The 19039-nt window shown below is 45.7% G+C and overlaps 1 protein-coding gene across 14 annotated transcripts in view; it reads left to right on the top strand.

Annotated features, from left to right (window-relative positions):
* garnl3 (GTPase activating Rap/RanGAP domain like 3) overlaps window positions 1-19039 on the top strand; it is a 39744-nt gene that overhangs the window by 9243 nt on the left and 11462 nt on the right. For 5 of the 14 annotated variants that reach the window (XR_009769919.1, XM_061698574.1, XM_061698577.1 and 2 more), the window contains exons 3-24: window positions 4001-4075; window positions 4298-4397; window positions 4672-4790; window positions 5166-5230; window positions 5907-5970; window positions 6611-6637; window positions 6811-7072; window positions 8210-8313; window positions 9316-9424; window positions 9507-9552; window positions 9656-9762; window positions 10442-10557; window positions 12044-12166; window positions 12316-12390; window positions 12468-12582; window positions 13131-13157; window positions 13251-13361; window positions 14916-15032; window positions 16586-16743; window positions 16930-17088; window positions 17693-17759; window positions 18807-18914. Coding sequence is in view for 13 of the 14 variants with exons in the window: in XM_061698574.1 (XP_061554558.1) it covers window positions 4001-4075; window positions 4298-4397; window positions 4672-4790; window positions 5166-5230; window positions 5907-5970; window positions 6611-6637; window positions 6811-7072; window positions 8210-8313; window positions 9316-9424; window positions 9507-9552; window positions 9656-9762; window positions 10442-10557; window positions 12044-12166; window positions 12316-12390; window positions 12468-12582; window positions 13131-13157; window positions 13251-13361; window positions 14916-15032; window positions 16586-16743; window positions 16930-17088; window positions 17693-17759; window positions 18807-18914 (2254 nt within the window). In the remaining variant the exon portion in view is untranslated. The remainder of the gene's footprint in view (window positions 1-4000; window positions 4076-4297; window positions 4398-4671; window positions 4791-5165; window positions 5231-5906; window positions 5971-6610; window positions 6638-6810; window positions 7073-8209; window positions 8314-9315; window positions 9425-9506; window positions 9553-9655; window positions 9763-10441; window positions 10558-12043; window positions 12167-12315; window positions 12391-12467; window positions 12583-13130; window positions 13158-13250; window positions 13362-14915; window positions 15033-16585; window positions 16744-16929; window positions 17089-17692; window positions 17760-18806; window positions 18915-19039) is intronic. The other 9 variants (XM_061698585.1, XM_061698582.1, XM_061698581.1 and 6 more) reach the window with 4 other exon arrangements.

Raw genomic sequence — 19039 nt, 5'->3', positions numbered from 1 at the left:
GTCGATCAGGGAAATGACAAATGCCCATCCCTCATGGATAGCTTTAAAAACCTATTTTCATTTACTTGTAGGTGTTGTTATTTGTACGTTAAGTGTACGCGGAAAGTATAGTCCTAAGTAGCCTTACATATTTAGCCTTTTATATTTTTTTAAAAGTCAAAAGTATGTTTTATTAAGGAAAAACAAGTTTTATGTTGCCTTCGTCTTATTTTTGTGTGTTTGTGTTGTTTTTGTTTATGTGGATGGTAAAGTTGCAAACACACGTGCTGTAGATCCTCCCGTTAGATACTGGAAAGTTATTAGAAATATATTGATGTCATTTTAACTTTTCATCAAACGTTCATTAGCTTGACGGCGGGAAATTAAAGCGCGCGTGAAAAAATGAAGAGAGACATCCCAGAGAAGAAAAAGAAAAAAAGACTTTTATTCATCATTACTTGCTTATTTTTGACTCACTTTGCATTTCCCACTAAAACCGCTGCCGCCGCGCCCGTGCGTGTTTGTGTGTGTGTGTGCTGTGACTGTCGTCTCACACGAGAAACGGTGAGCGCTAAGTGGAAGATGGCGTTCCCGTCTGCCGGCCGCCACCGACACCGACTTTGCCTCTCAGGCTTTTTGTCTGCTTTGTCACTTTGGATTAATCCCCAGCTGACGTGTGTGTGCGCGTGTGCGCGTGCGCGTCCGACACCCGAGGACGCCATGCTGACTTTGGCCACACCAGGCGCCCTCTTTCCGTGTGTTCGCTTCTTGCTTTGCGAGACACGAACAACAACAACAGCGGCGGCGTCTTTCTCCAGGTCGTGCCTCACATTTGCCCGCCCACTTGTTTCCATTGGCAGAGTTCGTACCCGCAACCTTGGGCCAATGACTGTTTCAATGTCAAACTCTGCCGCAAATGATTCCGTGATTTTTAAGCGCACATTTTTTTAAAAATGTTTTTGAGACTACATTTTGTTGCGCACCTTCAGCGTAGTACCACATTGTGCCACAACATGCCGGGGGCAGCACCGAAAGCCATGCAGCGTAATTAAGAGAATGAAGAAGAGGCAGAGAAGGGCCCCACCTAAGCTCCAGTTATAGTTAGAGTAGAGTAGCAGTTGTCTGATGGTTTGACTTACCGAAACATCTGCGCTCATTTCTGGTGTTTTGCACTCATGTTAGCATTAAGCTCAGTTAAAGTGTGTTGAAATAAGTTTGTGTTTAAAGTGTCTGGGAAGCTTACAACTGTAAAACGATCCCGCAAAAATGTTTGTCATATGATCGCTGTATATTTTCGAGTATATTTCTCTCTCTATTTGTCAGCATATTGCAGGTGGGTGTGGAATGGATCCCCCGCGATAAACGGGGGGTTCGCTGTGCTCCTATCCCAGCTTAGAGTACACATAAAAATCTGGGATCCATATTTGCCTCCATAAAAGGCCATTAAATGAATGAGGTCATGTGGGCAGAGCAGCCAATAGGGGTGCCTGCTGTCACTGCGCCGGCTCCCCGACTGCGATACACAAATCATCCGGTAAAGCGGACGCTGCCCGGCGCCGCGCTGCGACGTGTCTGACACCCCCCCCGCCACAAGCCCCAGAGGGCCCCCGGCCCGGCCACGCCCTGCCTCATTCATCCCGCCCCCCCCCGGAGGATCGTGAGTCTGCATCGGCTTCGCCGCTGATGAGGTCGATTTTCACCAAAAATATCGATTTAGCACACTCGACGTCACGCTTTGTCGCCAGCCCCCCAACACGGGAAATGAAGTCCCGGGGGTGTCGCGAGCAGCGGGAAGAAACCAAGTACAAATATTTTTTACTGTACTGAAGTAGATTTGTACACTGACTTACAAGTTGAATTGGTTCCAGCCCCCCCCCCCCCCCCCCCCAATGAAACACCGCAATATTTAATCAAGAAAAATAGCACTTTGTTGTACAAAACCATACTCAAATGTAATAAAAGAGAATGAAATAAAGAAATAAACTACTTTTATAAAGTATAATTACTATGTATGGGCGAGTACCGATACCGAGTATCGGCTTTATTTCAAGGTATCGGGTGATAGCAGCCGCTGATACTGAAGACACAAAAAGTATCTGACACATAGTAAGTCCTCCTCACCAGTGGTCGGCGCTACGCGGTGGCTGTTTGCCGTGTCGACAAATCATCTTGTGCGTCTGAAAGAAAGAAAGAGGGCGAAAGTAGGAGCGGTATCGGTGAGTACTCAAGAGACAATACTCGTACTGGTATGATTCGGACAAAAACATCTCTCGTTGGGACAAGCCGAAAGTCACCGTAAATTGTAGTGTGGCGCTTTAAGGGGCGTGGCCGAGCGAGTGACGTCAGCAATGTGGCTTGTTCGTCTTTGCGTGAGCGTCCGGGTGTGAGTGGTGGCCTACAGCAGCTCCTCGCAAGTGGTTTTTTTTTTTTTTTGCATGTTTGATTGTTTGTCCTGTACCTTTGTCGTGTGCCAAACGAGCAAGCGAAGGGAGACGGGCGTGGGAAAATAGCGATAAATACGAATATATATGCACTTTACAGCTTGCAATGGAATCGCAGCGCCGGCTGGAGTTGCGGACGCACGCAAATCTGGTCTCTTTGCTTCCCGGGCTTTTAAATATGGATGTCGCGTATTCGGCACACGCTCGTTTGTCAGCGCAGCGGGACACCTGCTCGCCTCCGTCGACGAGACGATGTCACAATAAGCCACCGCTGTCCTGCGTGCCGGCTTTTATAGACACAGGACATTGAGCGGTATTCTATTATCTTTCTATCCGAATGGATGATGTCGGAAGGGGAATTTTTGGAATGTGACGACAAGATTTAGCTCCGAAAATGTAGGAATTGCGTCATGGAAAATGTCAAATTGTGAAAAAAGGTGGGGAATTTGGGGAATGTTGGAATGAGTTGAAAATTGTGTCGTCGGAATGGTGTGAAGGGGTTGAGAACTGTGGAAGGATTGGACACGTTTGTAAAATATGAATTGGAAAATTTGTCATGGAAAATGTTGAATTGTGCAAAAGTTTGAGTTTTTGGAGTGTGGCGATAAATAATTCACAATTCACATTTTGTCGTGGGAATACTTTGAATCGGGTGTGGAAGGATTGGGCAAATTCTTGTCTCGCTCTCTGCGTCAATTCAGGGCGCTTTGTCTCGGAAAATGCGGCGAGAGAAGACATTTTGGGGACAGGGGAAAAAATAGTTCCCAAGGCGGCATCGTCCGAAGCCGTTCCCCCCGCCATCTGTTGCACGCGCGCGACATGTCGCCTTTGTTCGCCATACGTCGCCCTCGCCGCATCTTCACAATGACCTCTGTTGGGGAGGAGGAAGATGAGGAGGATGAGGAGGATGAGGAAGGGGCGGTCAAAAGGCAGAAGTGATACGCCCGGTTGCCTGGCAACCGAACGTGCTGCAATTGTGATGATCTGCGTACTGCCTGCGCCTCTGCTGTGCGCGCGCGCGCGTGTGGGGCGTCAGGAACATCATTGCGGATTACCTCTCACACGCACTACTGAAACGCTTTCATACACACTACTAAAATATGCGTTTTAGTAGATTCACAAGCACATTTCAGTATGATGTGCGGTTTCTTCAGTAGTGTATGCAAGTGGGGAAAAAAACATGTCAGTAGTGGTATGAAAGTGTTTTAGTAGTACCTGTGAGAGCATTTCAATCGTGTATGCAAGCGGGGGGGGGGGGGATTAAATTTATTTAATTAGTTTGGGCGAGAGTGTTTCAGTCGTACGTCTGAGAGCGTTTCACGAGTGTGTATGATGACACCGTTTCAGTTGTGCGTGCGTGTGTGTGTGTGTGTGAATGAGAGTGTGTCAGCATTGTGTGTGAACACATTTTAGTGCCGTCTACGAGAGCATTTCCGGACTGTTTGTGAAAGTCAATTCTGATTTGTGTCCCTGATTCCCCCCAAATGGATCTTTTTGTGAGGAAGTGTGTGTCTGTGTGTGTGTGTGTGTGTGTGCGTGTGTGTGTTTGTCTCTAACTTGATGCGGGATCCCGCGAGCAGCTGATCTCCAGCGATGCGGACGGAGCCATCCAGAGGGCAGGACGCTTCCGGGTGGAGAACGGCTCCGCAGATGAGGTACAGAAAATGTGGAAGCTGCTTTTTCGAGCAATAAACGCAACTCGATTCCTTTGTGTTTGGCCTCCCTGACTCCATAGTCAGCTTCCACACCCTCGCCCCCGTTAGACACCTCCCCTCTAATAAACGTGTGCCCCAGAAGGACATTTGGCCATGCCGTTGAGCATAGTGTAACCGCACACTTTTGTTTTGGGGGCGGGGCATTATTTGTGTGATGAGCAGAATTTGGACTACGCTCCTGGAACCTGGAGAAGAACCGACGTCCACTTGGAGAATCCAGAGTACCACACCAGATGGTTCTTTAAATACTTCCTCGGGAAAGGTCAGTTGGACAAAATGTCACACGGGCCGACATCGGAATGACAAATGGATGCGAATGCAAACAAATACATTCAGCTCCATTGTTATTTCAAACTCGTGGTTCATAAACATATGCCATGAAACCTTTTTTAAAAAAAATCACAATGAAAATTGCTGAAGTGCTCACCAACACAGATTTAGGCCGCTTCGGGAACAATATTCAAGAGAATTAAGCCTTTCACCTACATGGAAAAAGCTTGTTCGGCGTAAAAGCTTGGACCGGGGTTTCCTTTCAGTGCACCAGAACTACGTGGGCACGGACGCCGAGAAGAACCCCTTCTACCTGTCGGTGGTCCTGTCCGACCAGAACAACCAGCGGGTTCCGCAGTATCGAGCCATCCTCTGGAGAAAAACGGTACCGACTCTTTTGTTCTAGTTCGGACGCAACCAAACTAGGCCGTGCTGGACTACGGAAAGACGCTGACTGCTACTTTCTGAGTTTCCTTTGATGAGAAAAACTTCCATTTTGAAACTGCAAAATGTTCACTGAAGAATGTCCGCTAGCTTTATGCTAACCACGAGCCGCATGGTGTTTGTTTGTTGGACAGGGAGTTAAAGGGGAGGGGAGGGCGGGAGACAACGTGGCTCTTGAGTCATCGTCACGCGTGTATACGAATAATAGCGCCACGCCGTGACGGCAACATTTGTCCCATTTTGTTTGGCACCACTGGAAAGCTCTTTTGAACGCGTTCACGTGTCGAGCTTGGTGTGGTTGTTGTTGTCTGCACAGGGCACTTTGAAGATCAGCCTCCCCTACAGCCCCACCAAAACCCTGTCGGTCAAGTCCATCCTCAGGTGAGGGGACGCTCATTCACGCTGCGCTCTCAGGAAGGTGTTAAACTCTTTTTTGTCTCGGGCCGCATTGTAGTTATGATTTCCCTCAGAACAGTGAAACCATATAAATGTTTAATCATCACCAAAACATTACGACCATTACACGACAAATTGAGGCATAACTAGTTTTGAAATCAGAAGACAAGGATATTAGTTTGTTCGAGTATTTTTTAAGTTACTGTAGAACAAGGATATGGTAACAGAAAAATGCATTATCTCAACATTATTGTTTATTATTATGACAATTTGGAATTGAGGTACAGTTTTGAGCAAAAATCACAGAAGTTGACGAGCACGATTTGCTTTCGCGGGCCACATAAAATGATGTGGCGGGCCGCATCTGGCCCCCGGGCCTTGAGTTTGACACCTATGCCTTAGAGGCAAGCAAAACCAAAAAAATGAATGCATAAATAATAGTGCCTAAAAAAAAAAAAAAAGTGCCTAAAAAAACGTAATATATAAATATTTTCTTTAGCTGTTTTTTTTTTTTTTTTTAAGACGGCCACTGAAGACTGCGTATGTTCTAAATGTTAAAGGCCGCGTCACTTAGCATTTGCCTCGGCTCGGTCCTCACGGTGCTTGTCTCCTGTTTTTTTGTTTCTTCCATGTCGTTATCTCCCCGTGTGCGTTGTGCCAGCGCGATGAACATGGACAGGTTTGAGAAAGGCCCGCGGGAGATCCTCAACCCTGACATTCAGAAGGTGAGCGGGACGCCGACGTTTCCTCGCGACGTAATGTCACGTGATGTGACGGAATATTCAGTAATATCCTCAATATAATGTAGTGGGACATACTGGAGCATAACACAATTTTGTATAGTGTAACCTTAATGTCACATTATGTAGCGGAATGCAATGTTAAGTAATATAATGTACTGTACCGTAAGAAAACATAACGGGAACACAATAGAAGGCAACGGAATGTGGTGTAATCCAACGTACCGTAACATAACGTAACGTAATATCACTTACTGGTAACGTTCCGTACTAGAATGCACAGGGGGATTGAAAAGAAATAAATGACAAGTACTTCAAAATAAGGAGTTACTTTTCACTCACCCGGTAGTGTAACATAATGTAACTTAACTTAATGTCATGTCACGTAACGTAAAAAAAAACGCAATCCAACGTCACGTAACACAATTTCACATGCTGTCACATGATGTAACGTAAAGTCACGTAATATAATATAATGTAACTCCACGTAGCACAATTTCACATAATATAACGTTACGTCATTTAGCGTAACGTTAAGTCACGTAGTATAATGTAATGCAACAGAATGTCATGTAATGTAGCGTAGCATCAGTCACTGCTAACGTTTGTGTCCTCTCCACTTCAGGATTTGCTCGTGTTGGAGGAACAGGAGGTACAAGATGATTTGTATCTTTGTTTTTACCTTTCAAAATGCATTGTGGGGTACATTGAGGGCACCGTACGTACTCACTACACATTCGAACATTCAGACTCACGCTACGGCAGCGGCTAGCGAGCGATGGCGTACGTACCCTCCGTGAGTTGAACCTGGTCGTGTTTCCGCAGGGCTCCGTCAACTTTAAATTCGGGGTCCTGTTTGCCAAGGACGGACAGCTCACAGACGACGAGATGTTTAGCAACGGTAAAAAGAAGAAAAAAAGTGTTCTCCCCTCCCCGCAGCATTGTCGACACGCCATTTGTCTGTCTGTGTTGTATTTGTTTCACGTAGAAACGGGCAGCGAGAGCTTCGACAAGTTTCTCAAGCTGCTGGGCGACGCCGTCACGTTGCAGGGATGGGCCGGTTACCGCGGAGGCCTGGACACCAAGAGTGAGACGTCCCGAGCGCGACGGCTTTAGCTTCCGCTCTGCGGCCATCTTAGCCAGCTAAGCTAACGAGGCTAGCTGCGTGCTCCTGTTTGCAACTTCACGGGCCTTTTTCATACATAATAGATCTTTTCTTTTCTTTTTATGCCTCGTTGGTTTTAAATGGGCACATGTTTGCGATGCTTGAAGTCCTGTTTTCAAAAATGTATTGATGATTTAAAGATATTAGGCCATAATAGTCAGGACAATCAAGAGTTGAATAGAGCAATTTCATGGCAGTCCGATGCAAAAGATTTCTCAAACTTGTACGGGCAAAATCGGAAACAACGATAGCTTTTATTGAGGAAACACAATTTTGTTCCGTACAACAGAAAATCGTGGCGGCCCACTGAAATAGGCTTCTCGCGTAACATAAAGGACATAAACAGCTTCATAGCAACCGTGCGAGTTGCGTAATTTCAATGCGTTGCCCTTCAAACTCTGCGGATACTAGTGCATAAGTGAGCCAAACTACCCATTGAACCAAACGACGCTCTTGTCTTTAGACATTCGCAGTAACGGTGAAGACACTCCAAATTGTGTACAGCTCTCAGAAATAACACCATCTAGTTTTCTGGCTGCTGAATGCAAAATGGCTGCCACGTCCTGGCGCTTCAGATGACAGATCCCTCTGGTGGCATTTAGGTCAGAGAAAAATACATCCCAAAATGCAATTAGCATCTTCAGAAAACGTGTTACAAATTATGAACTGTCATTCGGGACACATCACGGTCAAGACGTTTTGGCATTAAAAATGTGAAAAATATCACTTTAGACATTTTTTTTCTCTCTCCCGAGAATCAACGATGACCCTTTGAATGATAACAACTGCTAATCATTCAATTCCTCCCATCGGTAAAATAAATGGATTTTCAAAATGAAATTCAGTGGGGTATGTCTTTACCGTTTCTGATCAAATTATATGAAAAGGCGACCTGTAAGCCAATTGCTTTTCCCCGTAGCTGCGCCGCACTGTCATTGGCTAGTCTGCGTTCGGTCAGCTGAGCTGAGCGTCAACCAATTAGCCGCTAAGTCAAAGTTAGCCCCGCGTGGAGCTGGTCGGTAAGTTACTAACGTTGTCGCGGTTTGCCGCTTCTTCCAGACGACACTACGGGGATCGAGTCCATCTACACGGTGTATCAGGGCCACGAGCTGATGTTCCACGTGTCCACCATGTTGCCCTACTCCAAAGAGAACAAACAACAGGTGTGCGTCAAAAGTCTTTGAGTCCCTATCGTCGTCGACATCCGGCTTAAGGTCCCCACACTGGTGCGCTCTTTGTCTTCACGAGAAAGACAATTCGCCGCACTAGTAGGATGACTCTTGTCTCTTACTAGTGACGGATTTTCCACCGCTGTCTTCCACTAGTGGAAGTACGGAAAGCCGTTTGAGCATTCGTTCGATGTTATCGATCTTAAGGTCCAGGTACAAGCGCGCTACGCTCTTTGTCCTCACTTGTAAGACAATCCAGCGCGCTAGTACGACTGTGTCTTACTAGAAACATATTCTTCATCTACTAGTACCACTTTTGGCCTACTAGTACACAATTTAAGCTTACTAATAAACTATTGTAGCAGAATGTCAAAGCAGTGGTGGTTCTAGATCCTAACAATGTGTTGACCCCCCCACCCCAACCCCTACTGAAATCGGTCTAGAGCCTCCACTATGTGAAAGTTGTCCTACTAGTGTGCATAAATGTCATACAGTAGTGGCAGGCAGTCAAGAAAAAGAAAGTAATCCGAGTAAAACACAATCGTTCTACTAGTGCGCCCATCTCGTTCCACCAGTGCGTTACATTGTCTTACTAGTGAAGACATAGTATAAACTTGTGCACAAAACTGCACCAGTTGATAACTGTGTGCTTCTAAAACTATTAGTGACATTATAAAATTCTACTAGTAAACATCTAGCTCTTCACTAGTATTACTAGTAGCATGCAAATGTAAACTAGCATAGTTTTGCCTCACTAGTATCGTGTAGTTGTCCCACTAGTGTGCAGAAATGTCATACAGTAATGGAAGGTAGCGGTGGAAATAAAACACAGTCCTTCTACTAGTGCGTCATATTCCTTTTACTAGTGCAATGAATTGTTTTAGTAGTGAGGACAACGAGCATACTAGTACATGAAGCTGGACATGAAGCATATCGAATAAATGGTACGGCGACGGGCGTCAAACGTCTTCGGGCCGCTTTTGTCGCCCCCCGCAGGTGGAGCGAAAGCGTCACATCGGAAACGACATCGTCACCATCGTGTTCCAGGAGGGCGACGAGGCGTCGTCGTCCTTCAAGCCGTCCATGATCCGCTCGCACTTCACCCGTATCCTTCCCGGGAAACCGCGAGTCGACCGCCGGCCGCGTCAGCTTCTCCGAGCCGCGCTTCCTTCACTTGCGGCCCGCAGATATTTTCGCGTTAGTTCGATATAACAGCCAGACCGACAGTTACAGGTGAGCGGCTCCATGAACGTACGGATCGGGAGACGCTTTTTTTTTTTTTTTTTTTTCCCCCAAAAGGATTTTTATTGGATCAATTCACGTTCTCTCATCGCAGGCTGAAGATTTTCTCCGAGGAGAGCGTCCCGCTGTTTGGGCCGCCTCTGCCGTCGCCTCCCGTCTTTACTGATCACCAAGAATTCAGGGACTTTTTATTAGTCAAATGTAAGACTGATTTACATACTTTTGTTCATACATGAGTGTTTTTGTCGTTGTTGTAAATGTAGCCGTCAATGACCCTAACATTTTGTTTATTTTTTTGTATTTTTTTTTTTAAACGTCAAACAGTTTAGTGTCACTCAAAACCTAACAAACGCATTTATATATTTTTTACAACAAACTTAGTCTTCAACCGTGGAACGTGTTTTTGAAAGCAAAGTTTAAAGTTCGAAGCCAATTTAGTCTTCAACGAACCTCAGGCATCTTTTTTTTTTTTTTTTTTTTTTTTTTTTTTTATAAAGCAGCCAAACAGTCCCGTCTTCGTATATTTAAACACCAAAATATTCAAACAAAACACGCCATTTCGTCAAAAAACAAAAAGTCTGCTAGCTTAATGCTGACATACCGCGTGAAATGTCATAGACGGGCTAATGGAAATGAGCATAGCTGCAACGGTCGTTCCAAAGCTGCTACTTTGAGCTACTTTAACACAAACCGAGCATCAACACACGTACGTACAACAGTCGTCCCGTTTATTGTCTCTGCTGGGTCTCGACGACGCCACGCAACTCTTAAATCCGGACTTGAAACCTTTGGGCGAATGATCGTTAAGTAGCGCCAAGGAAGAACACACGACATTGGAGGATTGAGGACCATCATCGATAAATGTGTTGTCTCCGTCCAGTAATCAATGGAGAGAAAGCCACACTGGAGACGCCGACGTTTGCCCAGAAGCGTCAGCGGACCTTGGACATGTTGATCCGCTCGCTCTACCAGGACCTCATGCCCGACCTGCACAAGGTACCGCCGGCAAGTCTTGGATGGATAAAAGCACCATTTTTTGGGGGTGCCCGTCCCCGTCCACGTCCTCCTCCTCCTCCTCCTCCTTGTCACCACTGCGACTTGAGAAGCTGCTGACTGTGTTCTCCACTGCGGCCCACTGCGTACTGCGCCATGGCGCGCGCGCGCACGCACGCACGCACGCGCGCACACGCACGCACGCACGCGCTGACTGATTCCTCTGCAGTGCTGCCTTTTTCTTTCTCTTCGCCGCTTGTGTTTTTTCCTTCCCAGCTGACTCTCGCTGTCACTGTCAAGCAGAGGTGGCAAATGTACTCGCACTCTAGATGTACTCCAGTCGAAGTACAAATACTTGTGCGGGAAAAAGATTATACAAATAGAAGTACTGACTCATCGACTCCTTTACGTCGCTCCGCACAATTTTAGCGTTGTTGCGCTTAAATATAAGAAAATGAAATCAAAACTGGACTTAAATAATGACCAAATTCAAATATATTGCATGTTTAAGTTACATAAACAAATTGACTTTAAATAAAACAAACAGTTCTGAAAGATGAATTGCAAATGTAGTGTTCTTAACAAATGTACTGTCATTGATTTAAAAAGGAAAAAAAAAAATGCTACTATAACTTCAACAACAATTTCTAAATTGAATTTAGTGATTCTTTCACATACCAATAGAGGGAGCTCTCGTAACACAAGCACAGACCCTGAAATGTAGAAAAGTTGACCCCGGCGTAGCCGCAGCTCGGCATTTGTGAATTTTTCTTGGACGATACAGTGTCACCCTTTTTTTCACGGTAACCCCTGCTCCTGTTGTTGTTTTTTACCCGATCCCACTTTGATTTGCGGAAACCTTCGCTTATTTGCATTTTCTTACGTGAGAATTATTTTTGTTTTTGTTCTTTTACTTTTTTGGCTGACCCCACTATTGGATTTTTGCTATTTGCGGTCAAGTCTGGGTGCCCATCGTCCGCAAATAGCGCGGGTCCACTGTACCAAGTTTTCTTAACTTGCCCAAAATAAATCTGCACTTAAATGACTTTGACTCTTTTTATATATTGACTTATATTGCGAAGAAATCACTGGACAGGCTATCAAAACGACGTGCTGCCAAACGTTGAACTGACTAACAAAGAATGCTAACAAATATACTTTTCTCGTCGGTGTCGCGTTGTCATCCGTGAAGTTTGAAAAAGGTAACAAGCCAATTTTGACAAAATAAAGAGTAGAAAGTATCGATATTTTTTCCAGTTGTAGGGGGCGGGGGGGGGGGGGGGGGGGGGGGGGGGGGTAAAGTAAAAAAGCCACCAGAAAAATGAATGCTCAAGTAAAGTACAGAAGCCTGCAAACTGGATTTCAGTACAGTAACCAATGCTTCCTTTTTGGCCAGCCTGGGTCGGCCTCTCTCAGACTTTGTCTTCTGCTTTCTTTTCCCCCTCTCTTCCACTCGCATCGTGTACGTGTGTTTTCGTCCACATTTTAGGTCCCTTTTTCCCCGCAGAACATGTTGAACCGTCGCTCCTTCAGCGACGTGCTGCCCGAGTCGCCCAAGTCGGCGCGCAAGAAGGAGGAGGCGCGCCAGGCCGAATTTGTCAGGATAGGGCAGGTAACGCGACGTTCGATCAAAACCCAGCAGAAGGGAGGGTAGTGTTACGGGTCGGGGGTCGGGGAAGGTTAGGAACGTAATGAAAACAAACCCTTATAGTGTAAGTTGAGTGTATTGAAGAAGGTGAACACATTCTTTGTGGCATTTAGGCTCTGAAGCTGAAGACCATCGTGAGAGGCGACGCCCCCACCAGCCTGGTCACCACCGGCTTGTGCAGGAAAGAGGTGAGCGCTTCCGACTCAGCGATACAAATAACAACGCTGCCTTTGGACTGACACGTGTGCGCGTGTGTTTGCGGCAGCCGTGGGAGTCGCATTCGTTCTGCAGCACGTTCCCTCACGAGATGGTGTGCGCCGACTCGTGGGCCCGGTCGCTGCTGGTGGCCACCGACGCGGCGGGGGTCCTGCTGCTGGACGGTGAGCCGGGATGAATTCGATCAATTGACGTCCTGCCGGGGTCACCCCGCCCGCCAGGCGTGCTCAATCAATCCGTGGCTCTTTTGTCCTTTCTGTTTTCGAGTGGCAATCAAAATGATCGATGATTACGATCGTTATTTGTTTTCAATGTGGGATTTTTTTGGTTTGTTTTCGTTATATGGATGCCATAAGATGGCTGCAAAGCACTAACCTTGACTAAATGAAAGCTCCTCAACTCACGTCAACATACTTCCTTGGCATCAAGATGCCACAAGATGGCAGCAAACCAAGTGGAGTCCCGAGGCCTGTTCTTCAATTTCGTGTTTTCGATCTGACCCTAAACTACAACGATCATGTTGTGTTTTTAGTTTTTTTATGCTTGATTTAAAAACAAATCGGCCCAACAAACTAATGTGTCTTGTGTTTTTTTTTTTTTTTTTTTTTTTTCTTTTCTCCCAATTGACAGTAGAAAACGGAAATAAGAAATCATCCACTAAGTGTCAGCGAGCCACTCAAATGCGGCCTAACACATCCCTCTTTTTTTCCAGGCCCTGATCCGCCTTCATCCAGCACCGGTGAGCGCCGCGCCGATCGATCCGCCGCGTTATTTTTTCCGTCAACTTTGACCTTTTTTCTCTCGGATTACTCCCGGCCGTTGTGTGCCGCAGAGGCTCAGGCTGTCTCGCCGCCGCCGGTGCAGGTGTTCGACAAGACGCTGCCGGTCAAGCAGATGCGCATTCTCGAGCCTCAGGACCTGCTCGTCACCAGGGCAGATAAAGGTAAAGGCCTTTCTGACATAATACCCAAAAATCAGATATCAGTACCGCTGCTGTTTGGGGCCAGGCGAAACATCAACATGCCCTTGTATCGTATCAGTTTCTCCAAAGATACGCATCGATACACCGACATCGGATATGGATACTTTCGCTGTTGTTGTCGAATAAAATATAAATATCACAGTGTTTTGTGTCATTTTCTCTGTTACAATATCAATACATCTATTAGGGGTGAGACAAAAATATCAATATCAATACGCATCGTATCAGTTCCAGTATTGATACAGCAACATCAGATATCGAGGCTGTCACTGTTGGGTGTCTAATTAAATATCACTTACATAATTTATGGTACAACATCAAGCCTTGCTTTTGGATAAAATATCAATGTTGCCAAATATATTGTCAGGGTCTCCCGAGATACAGTATCGATGGGATAAAATATTGATATCGCAACAGTATCAATACCCAAGCATCAGGTATCGTTGCTGCCAGACTATGGATATGTATGTCACAATTGGCTGGTATGGTATAATTTTGTCTTAAGATACGGTATCACTACCGACATCTTATGTCCATACTGTTGCTGTTAGGGATGGAACAGAAAATCCATATCGGCATGTATTGTATCGTTTGCCCAAAAAAATGTTGTACATACCAACTTGAGATATCGGAGTTGAACAAAATATCGATATGAAAATGTATCGTATCAGTTTCTCTAAACGTACAGTATCAATACCAATATCGTTACCGGCTGTTGAGCAACTAGAGATTTTTGTACAGATTTTTTGTAGTCGACGCGAATGTGCTGAAAGTCCAGTCGGAGTCGATTAATCGATGGCGTCATTGATATTTTTTCATCAGAGTACAGTCCTCTGTAAATTGGTTGAGTGGAAGACGAGATGCCAAAACAACGTGATGAGTGACTTCAAGCTTCAAAGGTCGATGCCGAGTTGTGGACTCGAATCGTCGGCTAATCGGCTCGACCCCTAATCGATACCGCTGCTGCAGATGAGGCAATTTCAAAGATCAACATTGTCTCTGTTTGATGAAAATCAACTATTTTATGTGCATTTCCACTTTTCCCATTTGTTTTTTTGTAATAGTTAGTACACACACATCCTTGTGTATAGTTGGATACCAAGGTACCAGTATCTGGCGTTGCTGTTTTGCCTTTTAATCTCCCTCACCGTATCGACGCGCACGCGCCCGACCTCCTTTGCTCCACCGAGCATATCGATCCGATGTCATTTGTGTCTGTTTATCCGGAGGAGCGAAAGGATATGTGTCTGCACAACACGTGTACAAGGTACACGCATGCCAAGAGGGAAAGGACAATTTCCACGGGTGCACAGGAAAAGCGTGTCATCAATTTTCCCGCTCACCATCATGCCGACAAATGCGACTAACTCGCTTTTGACGACACGACGCCACCGCAGCCGCACGTTTATCCCGACATTTTATAGCGGCTTATGCCGGGCAATCATACCAAATGCCAAAGAAATATCTTGAGGGAGCGCACCTGAACTGCGCGCGCTTTATTTCTCTCTTTGCCAGGGAAGGACGCTCGGCTGTACGTGTTCCGCCTGAGCTCGCTCAGGAGAGGCCTGGAGGAGAGGCAGCCGGCCCGGAGCAAGTGCGACTGCCGGGAGAATAAACTGGAGAAAACCAAAGGTGGGCCACGACGGACGATCTTCGCACGCCTGCGCGACCAGCAACCTTTATTGAGACCGGGCAAATATCGGAAACCTTGTGGATGGGGTAAACTGACATCATGCGCGCAAGTCTGCACACCCTCTTATCACTGAGGATGCGGGATGTGTTCAAACTCATTTGAACCCTCTGGAGTCAAGGGTCAAATTGGCCGTTTTTGACTACTTTGGCGTTGACAATTATATTTCACCTTTAAAAAAAAAAATAAAAAATAAAGAATTCTTTACCTTGCCTTGTTCGCCAGCACAACCTCACGCGTGACGCGACAGCACGGCCGTCAAACTGGTGGCACGGGGGCCGGATCCGGCCCGCCACGTCATTTTATGTGGCCCGCGAGAGTGTGCGTCGACTTTGTGTTTCTTGCTCAAATACCAAAATTACAAATTGGCTTCACATATTGAGATATTGCGAGCATTTTTCGTTACCAACCCCCCTTTTTAAAATAAAACGGATTCCTACCGTAGTTGAACGAACAGTTTTTACTGGCTTCTGATTTCAAAAGTAATTATCCATTAATTTGTGTATATGTAATAATATGAGGCAATCGTATGAGTTTGCAGCCATAACAGCCCTCCGAGTGGAACCATAACTGATTTGGCCCGCGACAAAAATGAATTTGACACAACTGCTACAGTTATTTATTTATGTATTTACGTATGTATTTATTAAGTTCTTTAATTTGGACACGTGATAGTAACACTTTTGGACCCAAAAGTTGGACACAGTGAAGTGGTTAATTGCGAAAACCAAAAACATGTCGAACTAAGCATTTTTATAACATAGAATTCAAATGTAATCAAAATCTTGTGTCAAAATTGACCCAAACGACAAAATGATATACAACTATTTACATTCAGATGCAGGCAATCTGTCACACAAATGACAAAAAGCAGGTCCTGTGTCTGATTCTGATTCTGATTCTGATTCTGATTCTGACGTCACAGACCGCGGCGTGTCCCTTCTCTCTTTGTCCGCCTGGAGGCGGTGTTTGCATTTCAGTCCGCCTTTGTGGCATTTAGGCCACTTCATCGTCAAAGTCGTCACTCCCTGATTCAGTCTCACAACTTTTTTTGGATTGATCAGTTAACGTGCTTTTTTTTTTTTTTCTCTCTCCCCATCACTAGAAAAGCGTTATCGTAAGTTTTAAGTTTTTTTGTTTTGCGTGCAAGCACTTTCTGCTCCCGAACAATTTGCCCAACTAAGGTGACAATAATTGCGCGTAAAATACGGCGTCATTTATTGTTCATAATTCTGGTTTTACTTGGCCTTTACTTAACACAATTTTAAAAAAACGGATATATATTTCAAAGTCCTCACTTTTGACAAGTTGAAACGGCGAGGCGGCGACTTGCTGCGATGTCCTCACAAAGCGGTCATGTCATCTGGTCAGTTGACTTCAGAGGTCAGCACAAGTTCAGCCGTTCCAGTAGGCTTTCCCCGACATTTTCGTAGTCACAACGAGTTTGAAAGCCCTGCACGTCCATCCAATCAGATGTCCTTCCGCCCCCCACCAGGTTGCCATTTGTACTCCATCAACACGCACCACGGCTCGGAGCTGAGGATCGTGGCGGCCATACGGAACAAGCTCCTCCTCATCACGCGAAAACGCTTCGAAGGCTTCAGCGCCGCCGGGGGGGCCGACTCGCCGGTGGAGGAGTTCCAGTACATACGGGTGCGTGGCGCTCAGACACAAATTGGAATCGATTTGATCGAACGGGTGAATGAGAGCTGCACTTTGTAGGTTGTGGCTTTATCAAGTTGAATCCATTCACTTACTTGCGTTAGATTACGGGGCGCACCTTAGGTTTCCCGCTCAGTTAACGCCCGTGTGCGTGCGCGTGTGCGGTCCGGCCGCCAGGAGATCTGCCTGTGCGACCCGCCCGCCGTGATGGCGCTGGTGGACGGGCCGACGGGCGAGAACGACAACATGATCTGCGTGGGCTACAAGCATCAGTTTGACCTGATCAACGAGAGCACGGGCGACGCCTACCGGCTGCACCACGTCGACGCCAACAGGGTGAGAGGCGCGCCCTCAATACGCCAAATCTGACACGGAGACAGACCTTATAGAAAGTTGACAAAATATATATCACTGAACCCATCGTACACGCTTTAAACATATTGAAACTGACTTAAACACACTGAAAGCTAGTAAAGCACACGATTGCGCAAATAAAAGCGCAAATTACACAAAAGCACAAATAAGAGGGACGTCGAGCTGTTTATTTGTATAACATAATAATGAAAGTCCACTCGTGCTAATGCTAACATATAATGCAAAACACAATAATAGACGAACATATATTAGCGTAGAGGTTACAGTAATGCGAAACCTTGTCTAACCAACACGGAGCAGCAACACATACAAGAAAATAGAATTAAACATTGTATATTCAACCACAAATGTTCAACCAACCCGTATCATTATGTCCAACCAAAGTCCACTAGCCTCATGCTTACGTATAATGCAAAACGCCATAGACAGGCTACCAGAAACTAGCAGTTCACTACCTCTTCTTCTGCAATATGGCAAGGGAACTACTATTATAGCCAATCCAAAATATGAATGGACCCCCCCTAAGTTGATCTTTTGCTTCCATTTGCTTTTTTTTTGTCGACAGGTCAATTTCGTGACGGCTATCGACGTGTACGAGGACGGCGAGGCCGGTCTGCTGTTGTGTTACAATTGTGAGTGGAGTCACAATTATACGTCATCACAATCATAACACCGATACGACTACCGCGACTCCTACCACCAACACCACAAATACGGATACGGAAAGAACTTTGAGAATTGACTCCATATCCTTGATATCCATCTTAAGGTCCATGTACTAGCATGCTCTTTGTCCTCCCTAGTAAGACAATTCAGCAGTAGAATGCCAATGTCTAACTAGAAACATTTTTTTTCCCCCACTACCCATGCCACTTTGGGCCTACTAGTACTCAATTACTTACTTGTCAACTACTGTGCTGCACTAGTAACACTACTAGGCCCAGCTAGTAGTATGCAATTATACCTTACTAGTAAACCACTGTGTTGCATTATTAACACCAGTAGGTCCAATTAGTAGGAACGTGTCACTCACTAGTAGCTGCCTTATGAAGGTTTATAAATAATTATTCAGTATCGTTTATTCGATATCCTCGGTGTCCATCTTAAGGTCCAAGTACTCGAATGCTCTTCATCCTCACTCGTCAGACAATTCAGCGCACTAGTAGAATGAACAGGGTGCGCTAGTAGAATGATTGTCTTGCTAGTAATGTTTTTTTCCTCTACTAATGCCACTTTTGGGCTAACAGTATGCAATAAAGTACTGTGCTGCTCTAGTAACACGATGAGGCCCAACTAGTAGCCATGTGTCACTCACTCGTAGCCTCCTTTGATACTTTAATATCCAGCTGAAGTTCCTTGCACAGTACTAGTACACGCTTGGTCCTTACTAGTACAATGTAGAACAACTTGGGCAAACTACTATGAGTGCTACTAGTAATCGAAAAATGACGGGTTAACACCTAGTGCTTCACAAGTAGTACTAGCAACGCAGATGCCTAATGAGTTTTACCTCATTAGTAGCATGCAGTTGTCCTACTAGTATGCCAAAATTGTCCTATTAGGGAGGATAAAGAGAATACTAGTGCGTGCACATCAAGGATATCGAGTAAATGCGGGAAGCCGTGAGAGCGTTTTTATGGCAGCCAGCGGTTTTCATTCCAAGTTCCTTCCTCCGGCAGATCTTTGCTCCTACAAGAAAGTTTGTCCGTTCAACGGTTCCACGCCCATGATCCAGTCCAACGCGTCCGACTTCCACTTCAGCTGGAACCAGATGCCCAACGCCGTCGGTACGTTGCCACGGCGATGCCACGTGCGCTTGCGGTCGCCATGGATACACCATACCGTATGCCGCGCATGTCCACTCATTAGCTGCACGTAATCATGTTTATGTGTGTGTGTTTCCACCTTTTAC

This window comes from Phycodurus eques, chromosome 15 (assembly GCF_024500275.1).
Source record: "Phycodurus eques isolate BA_2022a chromosome 15, UOR_Pequ_1.1, whole genome shotgun sequence".
NCBI classification, from domain to species: Eukaryota; Metazoa; Chordata; class Actinopteri; order Syngnathiformes; family Syngnathidae; genus Phycodurus; species Phycodurus eques.
The sequence above is the reverse complement of the archived record's forward strand: the minus strand, read 5'-3'. Positions and strand labels throughout refer to the sequence as shown.